Genomic DNA, 13,313 nt, shown 5'->3' with positions numbered 1-13,313 from the left:
CGAGCCCGCGCGACCTCCCTCCCGCGTAGTGTTATGGGACTCATGCAGTATAAGAAACACTGACCAATTATATATGCAAGTAAAACAGGGTGAGCTTCAACTGAATATGTCGGACGATAACATTTAACTTGCCTACGTGGCTACAGAAAGCCTCGCGAAGCTGATAGTATGTGTACACTGTGGGTTAGCATTGAAAGCGCGAGTTGCGACGTATTTTCACGAAAACTTCGCGTCTCGCAAGAACGAATCATATTTCTCGTTTCACGGAGGGCCGGTTTGATCACTGATGCAGGGAACATGCAAAGTCGTAGCGTTCCTTTCTTGCCAACGCGTTAACACTGAGGCTAGCACAGCCGAACAAGGGAGCGACTGCATAGTGCCGCCATTTTGTCGTCTACTAACCCTCCTCGAGAGGACGCTCCTGAATTCCGCTCGGTGGCGCGACAGTCCATGGGCATTGCGAATACTAGGTCCCAGTAACAACGTGACCTCTGTGATCTGTGCACAAGACCTAGATGGCCAGGGTAACGGCTATCAGCGTACACGTCAGACCGCGGCGTTGGTTGTTTGCATTTTTGATGCCGTTCCTGCATCGAAGCATTGGTTGGGCGCGTTGACATTTGCCGTGTACGTTCAACTTTTTTATGCGTACAGAGCTCTGAAGCTGGGTGGACTACTAAAGAAGGGCATCTGATGAGGCACAGCCACACTGGATAGAACAATACAATACTATGCAGATTTATTTCCAGAAATACAAACATTCTGGGGAATACCATTCGCTAAAAGCTGTCCTATCCTGCGCGGCCGTGAATAAGGCTTAGCATTGTGCAGCAGCAGGTTGTATTCAACGTATTCTTGAGTTTCTGATCTACAAGCAACACTTTCAAGGAGTTAAAGCTCGCACAACGCTCAACGCGCGCTGTGTTGTAGCTTGAATAAAAGCACGTACCAAGCTTATTTTTTATTTTAAGTGCGAATGCACTTTATAAGCGACCCTGTGTCCGCCGTCCCATAGCAACGGCGCGAGCAGAGGAGAGGAGCGTCTGTAGCAACGGCGCAGCGACGTCACGCCCCACGTGACTGCGCGCGCTCCGCCCTCCGCTCCGTGGCTGCGCGCGCCCCGCGCATTGCCTGTGGTGATGCAGGCCGGCGGCGAGACGCCGAACGAAAGCGTGCGAAGCGAGCCGAGCACCCCGAAGCCGATCTGGCGCGGGGACGCGCGATGCGCGAGCGAGCACGGGCCCTCGAATTCGATTGGCCGGACGCGCGCTTCAAGCGAGACTTCCTGGACCGCAGCTTCGGATATAGCTGCGCGGTGTGCGATCGACTGTGGTTCGACAACAACCTGAGCCCCATCTCGGGCGTGCGCAACGCCGCCAACAAGTTGAACGCGTTGCGGGTTCTTTGGAACGAGTTCGGAAGACAGATCATCATCATCAGTGAAAGTGCTTTGCACTTAAAAACGGCCAGACCTCCGTGGGTCGGCTGGCGCGTGCTCTCTCGCTGCCGTCTCCTTCGCTCGGCTCTGCAGTTTAGTCGTGCGCGCCGCCTCATAGCATCAGCCCGTGCTTCGCACTTCCTCATACTCCCCTTCGGGGAAATGCGGGTTTTTTTTATTTTCTTACGGCGGCATTCGCCGAGAGGCCTGACAGAGAGATTAGGCGCTTTTAGCTGACCGTATTTCGCCTCCCGCTCCAGTCAGCCAGTCGGTGGTGGCGTCACTGCGCATGCGCCAGACGGTCAGGCGCTGAGCGTGTGACCGGACCCATAGAGTTTCCTACAATACTTACTAGAGGGAACTCTGGCGCTAGTGTCTATGGGAGCTGCAACGCATGACGCTTCAGCCAGCATGGGAATGATGGGTAGTACACAAATTTGTACCGTCGAGCGAGGGATCACGTGACACGAGGAGAAACAGCCAAAATGGCAGCCTCTTGTGCCGCGAGTCCGCGCTGCTCGGAAAACAGCGGTTGTTCGGCCAACACGCAAAACATGACGGCACTTCAGGATACACGAGGATCTGTGGCTTCTCCAAGAAGTCGTCGTGGCCAATCCCTTTGAAAATCCGCGCATGTGGGATGACGTTCTACGAAACATCATTGCAGCAATACATCGAGAGCTGACACTTCGGGCCATGAAGGAGCGTCTCGAGCTGCTTCTTTGGTACTTCCGTCAACAGGACTCCGCATACCTTCGCAAGTAAGCGATTTCATGTACAATGGTAACAATTTAGTTTTTAACAGCAGCCACTCTCCCGCCTATTCAGAAACGCTCTTTAGTTTGACTTGCCACAGGGCAACGCGCTGAACGCGCTGCCCCAGGGCACCGCGTTTGAAACGCGTTTGTGCCGCTTGAAAGCGGTGTCTAAGTTCAAGCGCTTCTGGATACGGGGGTAAGCGTCCATACTGCGTGAGCTCATCTGAGCTAACTCATACCACGGCCGCTACATCGGCCATGCTCATACTTTGCATTGCTAGGTCTGGAACGGAAGAATTTTCACCAACTATAACGCCGGCCTTTCTCTGCAGCACTTGGTGATAGGACTCTGTTATTGCGTTGCATTGCCTTTGTGATCGGTGCACCGATCACGGAGGCAATGCAAATGGACGATGTTATTTGATGAATTCGTAATGTGACGTGATGTAATAGGACAACATAGTGACGCCAAAGAATTTGACGATCTGTGATGTCATGTTTGTCGTGTACGCGCACATCAACCGACGCACGGCCGCTCCAGAGGTTGTGCCTCGCTTGCCGGTGCTGCCCGACGCGCTCACGCGCATGGCGCCTTCCTCGGACTCTCGTCCCCAGCTCCTGCATATCGTGTTACGTCTTCTGCCCGCGCTGTAACTTCCTCTGCCTCCCCTCGTCCGCTTCTAAAAGAAAGCAATAAACAGTCTCCTGCTAGCCGCTGTCTCGTGTGGTTCCTGTGCTGCGGGGCTCCGAACCCCCAACATAACACTGGCGACGAGAAGTGGAATTTTATAAGTGCGCAGCTCTCTAGGTTACGCCCATGGCTACTGGAGGAATGCAGGCCGCCATCGAGCCTTTTAGCGGCAAGAACTGGTCATCCTGGATCCAGCGCCTGACCTTCTACTTCGTGGCGAACGACGTTTGCGACGAACGAAAGAAGCGCGCGCTCCTCCTGACGCTATGTGGAGCCGACACCTTTGAAACTGCCTGCGCTCTGGTCGCGCCGAAGACTCCTGGAGAGGTGGGCTATGCCGACATAGTTGCCCTTCTGCAGAAGCACTTCGATCCACGACCGTCTGAGTTGTACAGCCGGTACGTGTTCCAGCGACGCGATCAGCGGCCGGAAGAGTCGATCAGCAACTACGTTGCAGCCCTCAGAAGCTTGTCAGCTGACTGCAACTTCGGAGTGCCAGCGACAACGTCTGCTACATCGACGCCACCGGCAGAAGGCCACGCAGCCGTTCTGGCGAACCCCACCATGCTGCCCCAAGATGTGATGCTTCGCGACAGGTTCGTGTGCGGCATCCGCGACGAGCATCTGCAGCAGCGACTGTTCGCGGAGAAAGACTTGACTTTTCAACGCGCGTTGGACTTGGCACTGTCGTCCGAAAGTGCGTCGAAGCAGCAACGAGGACTTAAGGGAGCGACGAGCTCCGCGGAGGTGCACAAGACTTCACAGCCTAAAAAGGAAAGCAAACATTCGGCTCAGCAACGGCGCTGCTACCGATGCGACGGCTGGCACGGGGCTGACACCTGCAAATTCAGTACAGCGCAATGCCGTTTTTGTTCCAAAAAGGGCCACATCGAGAACGCCTGCATCTCCAGAAAGAAGAAAAACAAAGAAGGCAACCTCAACGCCCGGCAAGGAACTCACATGGTTAACGCCCAACCTGTGTGCTACGACCTCGAGGACACCGATTGGTGCTACGACCTACATGCCGTGAGTGGGCGACAACCCTGCCCTAAATTCCTCGTTGACGTGAAAGTCGAGGGAAGGCCCCTGAAATTCGAAGTGGACACGGGCGCCGCATGTTCTCTCATCAGTGAGGCTACCTACCACCAAACGTGGCCATCGAACGCCCCAAAGCTTTCGAGAGAACCCCTAGACTTACGCACCTGGTCAGGGGAAGAACTTGACACCGTCGGTTCGGCACAGGTTCGTGTGCGTTTCAAATCAAAGGACTACGTGCTGCCCCTGCTGATAATGAAAGGGACTGGGTGCAACCTGCTCGGACGTGACTGGTTCTCAGCACTGAACATCCGTGTTCACGGAATAAACCAGGTCGCCGAACCAAGTCAAGAGATCCAGGAGGTTCTCGCACGCCATCCTGATGTATTTAAGGAAGGTATCGACGGCTACGTGGGTCCATTGGTTCACTTGGACTTAGAAGAAGGTGCCACACCCAAGTTTTGCAAAGCACGTCCAGTGCCCCTAGCTTACCAAGAGCCTATGGAGGAAGAGCTCGACCGCCTGCAAAAACAAGGCATCCTGGAGCCGACGCAACACGCCGAAATGGCCACACCTTTGGTGTGGGTGCGCAAAAAGGATGGAACATTTCGCGTTTGTGGAGATTACCGGAGCACTGTTAACGCGGTGGTCAAGAAGACGGCGTACCCACTGCCGACAACTGCGGAGGTGTTCGCGAAGTTGCGCGGTGGGACGACATTTTCGACGCTAGACCTGTACCAGGCCTATCAGCAGCTAAGAGTGGACGACGAGACAGCCGCATTGCTCACCGTCAACACCACCAAAGGACTGTTCAAGGTGAATCGCCTCCCTTTTGGAGTATCCGCTGCACCAGCAATCTTCCAGCGGATGATGGAGACGACACTGGCCGGAATTCAGGGGGTGAGTGTCTACCTTGACGACATTATTGTCAGCGGGAAGGACGTTAAAGAGCATGCGCAACGTCTAGAGGAAGTCCTGTCGAGGCTAAGCGACAAAGGTCTGCGACTCAAGCAAGAGAAGTGCCGCTTCGGCATCAGCTCAGTCCAATTTCTCGGTCATAAAATCGATGCTCAGGGTGTCCATACGACCGAAGAGAAGGTAAAGGCAATCCTCGAGGCGCCAAAACCGACTGACAAGACATCTCTGCAGGCTTTCTTAGGGCTTCTCGCCTTTTACGATCGTTTTTTGGAGAACAGAGCGACGGTAGCTGCAGAGTTGTATGGACTTCTCGAAAAGAACATGCCCTGGAAGTGGGAGAAAAAACATCAGGATGCGTTCGAGATGCTTAAGAAGATGATTCGGTCTTCGACAGTCCTTGCGCATTATGATGAAAAAAGGCCTCTCATTCTGTCTGTGGATGCGTCGCCATACGGCATCGGCGCAATTCTCGCTCAAAAGGATGCGTTCGGCCGAGAGGCTCCCATTGCATTCGCGTCACGAACTTTGGGAACCGCTGAGAAAAACTACTCGCAGCTCGATAAAGAGGGCCTTGCGGTAGTTTATGGCGTCAGCCACTTTCACCAATATGTCGCTGGCCGGCACGTGACCGTATTAACGGATCACCAACCGCTCCTAGGCATCATGGGGGAAAAAAAGCAAATCCCTCAGATATTGTCACCGAGGATGACTCGATGGTGTCTGAAATTGGCCACATACGACTACGACTTGGTGTACAGGCCTGGACGCCTGCACCAAAATGCTGACGCACTCAGCAGGCTGCCACTGCCCGCGCAGGTAGATGAGCCATGCTCCCCGGGAGATGTGCTTATGCTTGCGTCCGCGCCACGTTTCGAGCTGTCACCGCGTCAACTGGCTGAACTGACACGGAGTGACCCACGGTTATCCCGCGTGATGACAGCCATCTCAAAAGGAGAATTACGCCGGTTGCCCAAGCAGGAATTTTCGGCGTTCACAAAGCTTGGACACGAGCTTTCGCTACAGGAAGGCTGCGTTATCCGTGGTGCCAGACTGGTCGTTCCAGAGAAAGCAAGGAAAGACGTGCTCGACTTAGCACATGCAGGTCACAGGGGCGTGGTAGCTATGAAGGCGTGCGCTCGAGGCTATTTTTGGTGGCCCGGTGTCGACAACGACATAGAGCGGGTGGTCAAAAGTTGTGCAACTTGCTGCCAGTACCAGAAAACGCCAACTAAAGCACCAGCTCCCGAGTGGAAACGTGCGACAATACCATGGCACACAATCCACGCGGATTTCGCTGGGCCTGTGGAGGGAAGGATGCTCCTAATTGTAGTGGACGCATACAGCAAGTGGCTCGAAGTGCGCACCATGCGGAACATACAGTCGCCGACACTGATCGAGGAAATGCGAAACCTGTTCGCAACTTTCGGCATTCCCGAAAGGGTGGTAACGGATAACGGCCCGTCTTTTGTTTCTGCGGAAATGGAAGAATTTCTGAAGAAGAATCGGGTGACGCACATCACAAGTGCACCCTATCATCCGGCCACGAATGGGCAAGCCGAAAGAATGGTGTATGAAACGAAACAGGCACTTGCAAAGGATCAGTCAGGTACATTTGCGTGCAGGCTGGCTCGTTTTCAGCTGAAACAGCACACCACCGTTTCAGTAACGACGGGCAAAACGCCAGCTGCACTCATGTTCGGCCGCGAGCTCTCAACGGCACTGACACGCATTCAGCCGCGACCAGCTGAGAGGGTGACCACTGACCACAGCGCTGCTGAGTTGCCAAGAAAGATAGAAATCGGGCAATCGGTCTTTTTCCGCAACTTTGCAGGGAATCCTGCTTGGGTTGGCGGAACCGTGTTAAAGAGACTCGGACATCGATCTTGGCTAATCAAGTCAAGAAGCGGAACGGTTCGTCGGCACCTTGATCACATAAAGCCAGGTGCAGAGGCCTACCCGACAGAAGATTCGCCGCGAAACGATCAAACGAACGGACCAGTAGCAAGTGATCAATAAGACACAGTGCCGGCTCCGTACGTGATCTCGCTCCCAGAGGAAGCGCCGCCGCCGCATGATCTGCCCACAACGCCCGACTCCGAGCATAGCGAAGCTGAGGCCGGGCTGGACACTTGTGCGACGCAAGCTCGCGATGACCAACCCAGCGGGTCCGCGCAGCACCAAACTGCACCGAGGCCCCAACGTGATCGGCGTCCACCTGACCGATACGGTGACCCCGTCTAAGGGGTAAGGGATGTCGTGTACGCGCACATCAACCGACGCACGGTCGCTCCAGAGGTTGTGCCTCGCTTGCCGGTGCTGCCCGACGCGCTCACGCGCATGGCGCCTTCCTCGGACTCTCGTCCCCAGCTCCTGCATATCGTGTTACGTCTTCTGCCCGCGCTGTAACTTCCTCTGCCTCCCCTCGTCCGCTTCTAAAAGAAAGCAATAAACAGTCTCCTGCTAGCCGCTGTCTCGTGTGGTTCCTGTGCTGCGGGGCTCCGAACCCCCAACATAACAATGTTGATGATCTATTCTTGCGAAAAACTGCTAACGTTGTCTTGTTCTCATAAATGTTTTTCAGTGTTGTAGTGCTGGCTGCATGCTCATGGCTGTGCGTCATCTGAGCATTACGTTTTGCTTCCCGTTTTGTGGTGCCTGTTCGTAGCTGTGTTCAGAGAGTCGAAAGCACTCTTAATCTAAATTTATGGTTTTTGAAGCGCCGTGAGAAAGAGGGACGAGCAAGTGCGTAGACATTGTTCATTCTCACTTGCTTTTCTCAATGTTCGTCAAACTCAATATCAGCTTAATGCGTTATGCGCAACCTAAATTTTCAGAGCAGCTCCACACAGGACGAGAAGTATGTTGTACCGGAAGTGATTTCCTCATTGCGAGATTTCATCGCTTATTTACAATAGTGCTCCGCTGGGTAAGAATGTTTTTAAAATTTCACTGCATTGCCCTCTATTTTGCTGCAGAAGACCAGTCACCGGCATCACTCCTTTTGGGAATGGCTGGAGATGAGGAACCTGAGCCACCAGTCTAAGGGAGTGGTGACACTGCAGTGCCGGTGGACAACAGACAAGATGACACCACTGTGCAAGAGCCAGATGATGTCCAGGCATTTGTGCCGCACCGTCACCGTATCTGTACCCTTGTTCACAATAAAGAAAACAACACCTTTGCATCTCCGGGTTCACTCCCACTTTCAGTGATGTCATTGATCGAAGCAAATTAAGTCCAACTTCTGGAGCAGATAAAACCCCGCTTTGGAGCGGAAAATGAGCCTTTTTTAGCATTAACAATCCAATACCTTCGAATGTAAATATTTATTTCTGTAACATAAGCGCGCTGCTCAGTTTTTAACGAAATCGAATACCATTCTACCTGGATGCATGTGCACTTCAGGCAGAAAATGATGGGCCTGCTGTATCTCAGCAGTTAACAAAATGGGTGGAAGAGTTTATAATCGTACTGCTCAGTGTAATTAACGCAATAAGTCACACAAGATGCTGTCGTTAAATAAGAACTGTAGTTGCACGAAGTATTATGCATAGTGCCTCTACTCCGAACAAAGCTAGCCTCTGGGCTGTGTGGATTGTATCCGGTATGAGCAACGCAGCCTTCAGTCTACGAGTACTCGCTATACACAAAGGGTACAGGAGAACCCAACGGAACTTGGGCGGACACAATGTATAGCTAACAGCATGAAGACTCCATGCACATAAGATTGGATAATTGTAGCTTAGACTGCAGTCCAGCGCCAAGCCAAGGTGACAAAAAAATAATAAGGCTGATGCGTCAAACACCACCGTAACGCGAAAATAAATCAATTCACACTGTTTTAAAACAGAATTTACTTTCTTGCTGCAAGACAAGTACAATTTTTATTTCCATTTTCAACGTACTTGTGACTTTCATGCACAGGTGGCGTTGAGCTTGCCTTGACCGAAAGACGCTTGGCTAAAACCAACAACGCGCGTTGCGCTCCGGTAACGTTGAGCGTTTGAGCGGAACGGGGAACGGACCGCAGAATCGGTCAGCTAAAAGCGCCTATTAACGCGTTCCCGCACACAACCTGTCGAATACGGTTGCTTGAGGACTTTTGTGAGACGCCAGGCTATGTCTTCCCGCTCGTCAGGACGCTGGAACGTGCCTCTTGATTGTAGTATCTTGTCTGGCGTCGAAACATGTCCTTTCAATGTGGAGTACACACGATCGCCTTGCGTCGGGTTCGCTGTTGCTGTCTGCGTCGAAAGCCACTGCAGCCATCATGTGCTCTCGTTTCTGGTTTGTTCGAGATCTGGCGAGAACGCAACATAATAAGCGTTGCGTTACGTACGCAACGTCTTGTTACAGGCGTATACGCGCGCATCCCTGGAATAGATACGCTACGTACTCCGCATGCGCGCTTCTCTCATGTAGCAGTGCTGCGTACGAAGGCTTTTTACGTACGCACAACTTGATAAAAGTTTCTTGCGGAATGGCTGGCAGCGTGAGTCCGCCGAGCTGTTGCGGACGCCCAACTAAAACTGTCAATGAACGACTTGAGACCGTTATAGGCACCGTACGCTGACCAGAGGGAGCTGCGTTGCTCGCACTGGCCCGTGCCAATTTCGCTGGCATTGGCAGTTAGGGGCACGCAGAAAACAGACGCCCGAACGCGTCCCCCGTGTATCCCAGCCGCAGTCCGCCCACTCATTCAGAGAGGGAGACGCGCACATCGCGTTCAATTTTGAGCAACCCCGCCTCATTATTGCGTTTTTTGTCCGCTAGGTTTTGCGTTCTGGCGCTGCAGTCGCACTGGAAAACTCGACTGTACGGTGCCTATGCGCGTCTTTGTACAGGCTCCCGCTATATGAGCTATGCAATAAATTATCAAGGGCGATTGTTTGCTGACTCCAGATTGTGTCTGCACTGCTGAAGGCACAGTATGTCGCTTTGAGATGCGGTTTCATGTAAGGCCTAATAACATTTGCAGCGATATTCAAGGTGCAGCGCGCGTCCACTCGCGGAAACGTGAAAAAGAATTGCAATCTTTGTGGGGAACACTTCGGTGTACTAAATAAATATAATATATTTTTCTTTATTAAAGACGATAGTTTGAGGCGCAGATTCAGTACGGCCCTTACAGGGCGTACGCGGCATTCGGTTAAATTGGACATGCCTCGTCGGGACGCCTCGTCGGTACAATGCCGACGGCGCTTGCCGAGGCCCCCGCCGCGCACGCTTTCACCCTCGTTTCTGTTTGCTGTTTTCGGGGTTTGCCTGCATCTGCGGTGACGTTATGCGTTGCAATAGAACAGAATGAGCGTACGTGGCTCTGGTGGGTGCTGTGTGCGGTAATTCTATATCATTTGATATGTCTGATCTCAAGGCAGACGGTGTCCGCGCGCGTTCGATGTCGTTCGGGCGCTCGCACTCGCACGCGTTTATCTGCGTCTTTAGGGACAGATTACGTTTATAAAAGACGCGGTAAATAACCCCTCACGGCGTGCCCATGACTGCGGATGGGTGCGCTTAGGCGCCGGATATGCCGCGCAACGCCGCGCAACGCCGGGCTTACTCCGGGAGGAATTTGTGATTTTTCAGGAGTGTTTTCATTCGCGCATAGCGTGCGAGTATTACAAAACAAGGTTCCCGCCTTGTTTTTTCTTAAAATTTGTTTTCGTTTAGAAATTGTTAAAAGCAAAACACTCGTGCCATAGATGTTTATAGTTACGGTGCGTTGCGTAAAGAGCGGGTTTAAATCCAAATCACTCACTTTTATATTCACACTCATCGGGGCTCACTTACGTTCATTCTCATTTCCACTCACAGCCGTCGATACTCACATTCATCGGCACTCACTCAGGTTCATACTCATGTATACTCACACTCATCGGCACTCACTCACGTTCGTACTCACTTCTACTGACTCACGTTCATACTATGCCTACTCACACATATCAGTACTCACTCACGTTCATTATCGTCTACTCGCACTCACTGGTACTCACTCACGTTCATACGTCTACTCACGCTCACGAGCACTGAATCACTGTTATACTCACGCCAACTCACACTCATCGGTAGTCACTCATGTTCATAGTCGCGTCCTCTTCCTTCGTCGATACTCACATTCATACTCACGTCTATTCACTTTCATGAGAGCTCACCCACGTTCACACTCACGTCTACTCACAGACATCGGTAATCACTCACGTTATACTCATGGCAGCATACAGTCATCGGTACTCACGTTCATTCTCACGTCGACTCACTGTCGTCAATACTTACGCACATACAGCTCCCGTCTACTCACACTCAAGGGTACTCACTCACGCTCATACTCACGTCTACTCACACTACTCGCACTCATTTGTACTCACGTTCATACTCACACTCATGAGTACTCACTCACGCTTACTCACCCTCATGAGTGCTCACTCACGTTCACGCCCACTCACACTCATGGTTACTCACTCACTTTCATACGCCTACTCACACTCATGAGCACTCACTCACGTTCATACTTATACCTACTCACACTCATGAGTGCTCACTCACGTTCATACTCATTACTACTCACTCTCATGAGCACTGACTCATGTTCATACTTATACCTATATACTCAGTTACTCACACTAATGAGTACCCTCATGAGTGCTCACTCACGTTCAAACTCACGACTACTCACACTCATGAGCACTCACTCACGTTCATACTCATGCCTACTACCCCTCATGAGTGCTCACTGACGTTCACACTCACGTCCACTCACACTCATGAGCACTCACTCACGTTCATACTCATTCCTACTCTCACTCATGAGTACTCACTCACGTCCACTCACACACATGAGCATTCACTCACGTTCACACTCACATCTACTCACACTCATGAGTACTCGCTCACGTTCACACTCACGCCTACTCACCCTCATGAGTGCTCACTCACGTTCACACTCACGCCTACTCACCCTCATGAGTGCTCACTCACGTTCACACTCACGTCCACTCACACTCATGAGCACTCACTCACGTTCACACTCACATCTACTCACACTCATGAGTACTCACTCACGTTCACACTCACGCCTACACACCCTCATGAGTGCTCACTCACGTTCACACTCACGTCCTTTCACACTCACGAGCACTCACTCACGTTCATACTCACGACTACTCACACTCATGAGTACTCACTCACGTTCATACTCACGCCTACTCACCCTCATGAGTGCTCACTCACGTTCACACACGCCTACTCACCCTCATGAGTGCTCACTCACGTTCACACTCACGTCCACTCACACTCATGAGCACTCACTCACGTTCATACTCATGCCTACTACCCCTCATGAGTGCTCACTGACGTTCACACTCACGTCCACTCACACTCATGAGCACTCACTCACGTTCATACTCATTCCTACTCTCACTCATGAGTACTCACTCACGTCCACTCACACACATGAGCATTCACTCACGTTCACACTCACATCTACTCACACTCATGAGTACTCGCTCACGTTCACACTCACGCCTACTCACCCTCATGAGTGCTCACTCACGTTCACACTCACGCCTACTCACCCTCATGAGTGCTCACTCACGTTCACACTCACGTCCACTCACACTCATGAGCACTCACTCACGTTCACACTCACATCTACTCACACTCATGAGTACTCACTCACGTTCACACTCACGCCTACACACCCTCATGAGTGCTCACTCACGTTCACACTCACGTCCTTTCACACTCACGAGCACTCACTCACGTTCATACTCACGACTACTCACACTCATGAGTACTCGCTCACGTTCACACTCACGCCTACTCACCCTCATGAGTGCTCACTCACGTTCACACTCACGCCTACTCACCCTCATGAGTGCTCATTCACGTTCACACTCACGTCCACTCACACTCATGAGCACTCACTCACGTTCACACTCACATCTACTCACACTCATGAGTACTCACTCACGTTCACACTCACGCCTACACACCCTCATGAGTGCTCACTCACGTTCACACTCACGTCCTTTCACACTCACGAGCACTCACTCACGTTCATACTCACGACTACTCACACTCATGAGTACTCACTCACGTTCACACTCACGCCTACACACCCTCATGAGTGCTCACTCACGTTCACACTCACGTCCTTTCACACTCACGAGCACTCACTCACGTTCATACTCACGACTACTCACACTCATGAGTACTCACTCACGTTCATACTCACGCCTACTCACACTCATGAGTACTCACTCACGTTCACACTCACGCCTACACACCCTCATGAGTGCTCACTCACGTTCACACTCACGTCCTTTCACACTCACGAGCACTCACTCACGTTCATACTCACGACTACTCACACTCATGAGTACTCGCTCACGTTCACACTCACGCCTACTCACCCTCATGAGTGCTCACTCACGTTCACACTCACGCCTACTCACCCTCATGAGTGCTCACT

At 52.1% G+C, this 13,313-nt stretch overlaps 2 protein-coding genes across 3 annotated transcripts in view; one reads left to right on the top strand and one right to left on the bottom strand.

The window, feature by feature from the left end:
- The window catches only part of LOC119396923 (MFS-type transporter SLC18B1), a 65,513-nt gene that overhangs the window by 36,056 nt on the left and 16,144 nt on the right, over positions 1 to 13,313 (bottom strand). The window lies entirely within an intron of this gene.
- Positions 3,014 to 13,313, top strand: part of LOC119397671 (uncharacterized) — a 29,095-nt gene continuing 18,795 nt past the window's right edge. The window contains 3 exon segments of the mRNA XM_037665093.2: positions 3,014 to 4,390; positions 4,520 to 4,738; positions 6,894 to 7,084. Coding sequence (XP_037521021.2) covers positions 3,014 to 4,390; positions 4,520 to 4,738; positions 6,894 to 7,084 — 1,787 coding nt within the window.

This window comes from Rhipicephalus sanguineus, chromosome 6, assembly GCF_013339695.2.
Source record: "Rhipicephalus sanguineus isolate Rsan-2018 chromosome 6, BIME_Rsan_1.4, whole genome shotgun sequence".
In the NCBI taxonomy this organism is placed as follows: Eukaryota; Metazoa; Arthropoda; class Arachnida; order Ixodida; family Ixodidae; genus Rhipicephalus; species Rhipicephalus sanguineus.
Note: the sequence above shows the minus strand (reverse complement) of the source record. Positions and strands in the feature narration are given on the sequence as shown.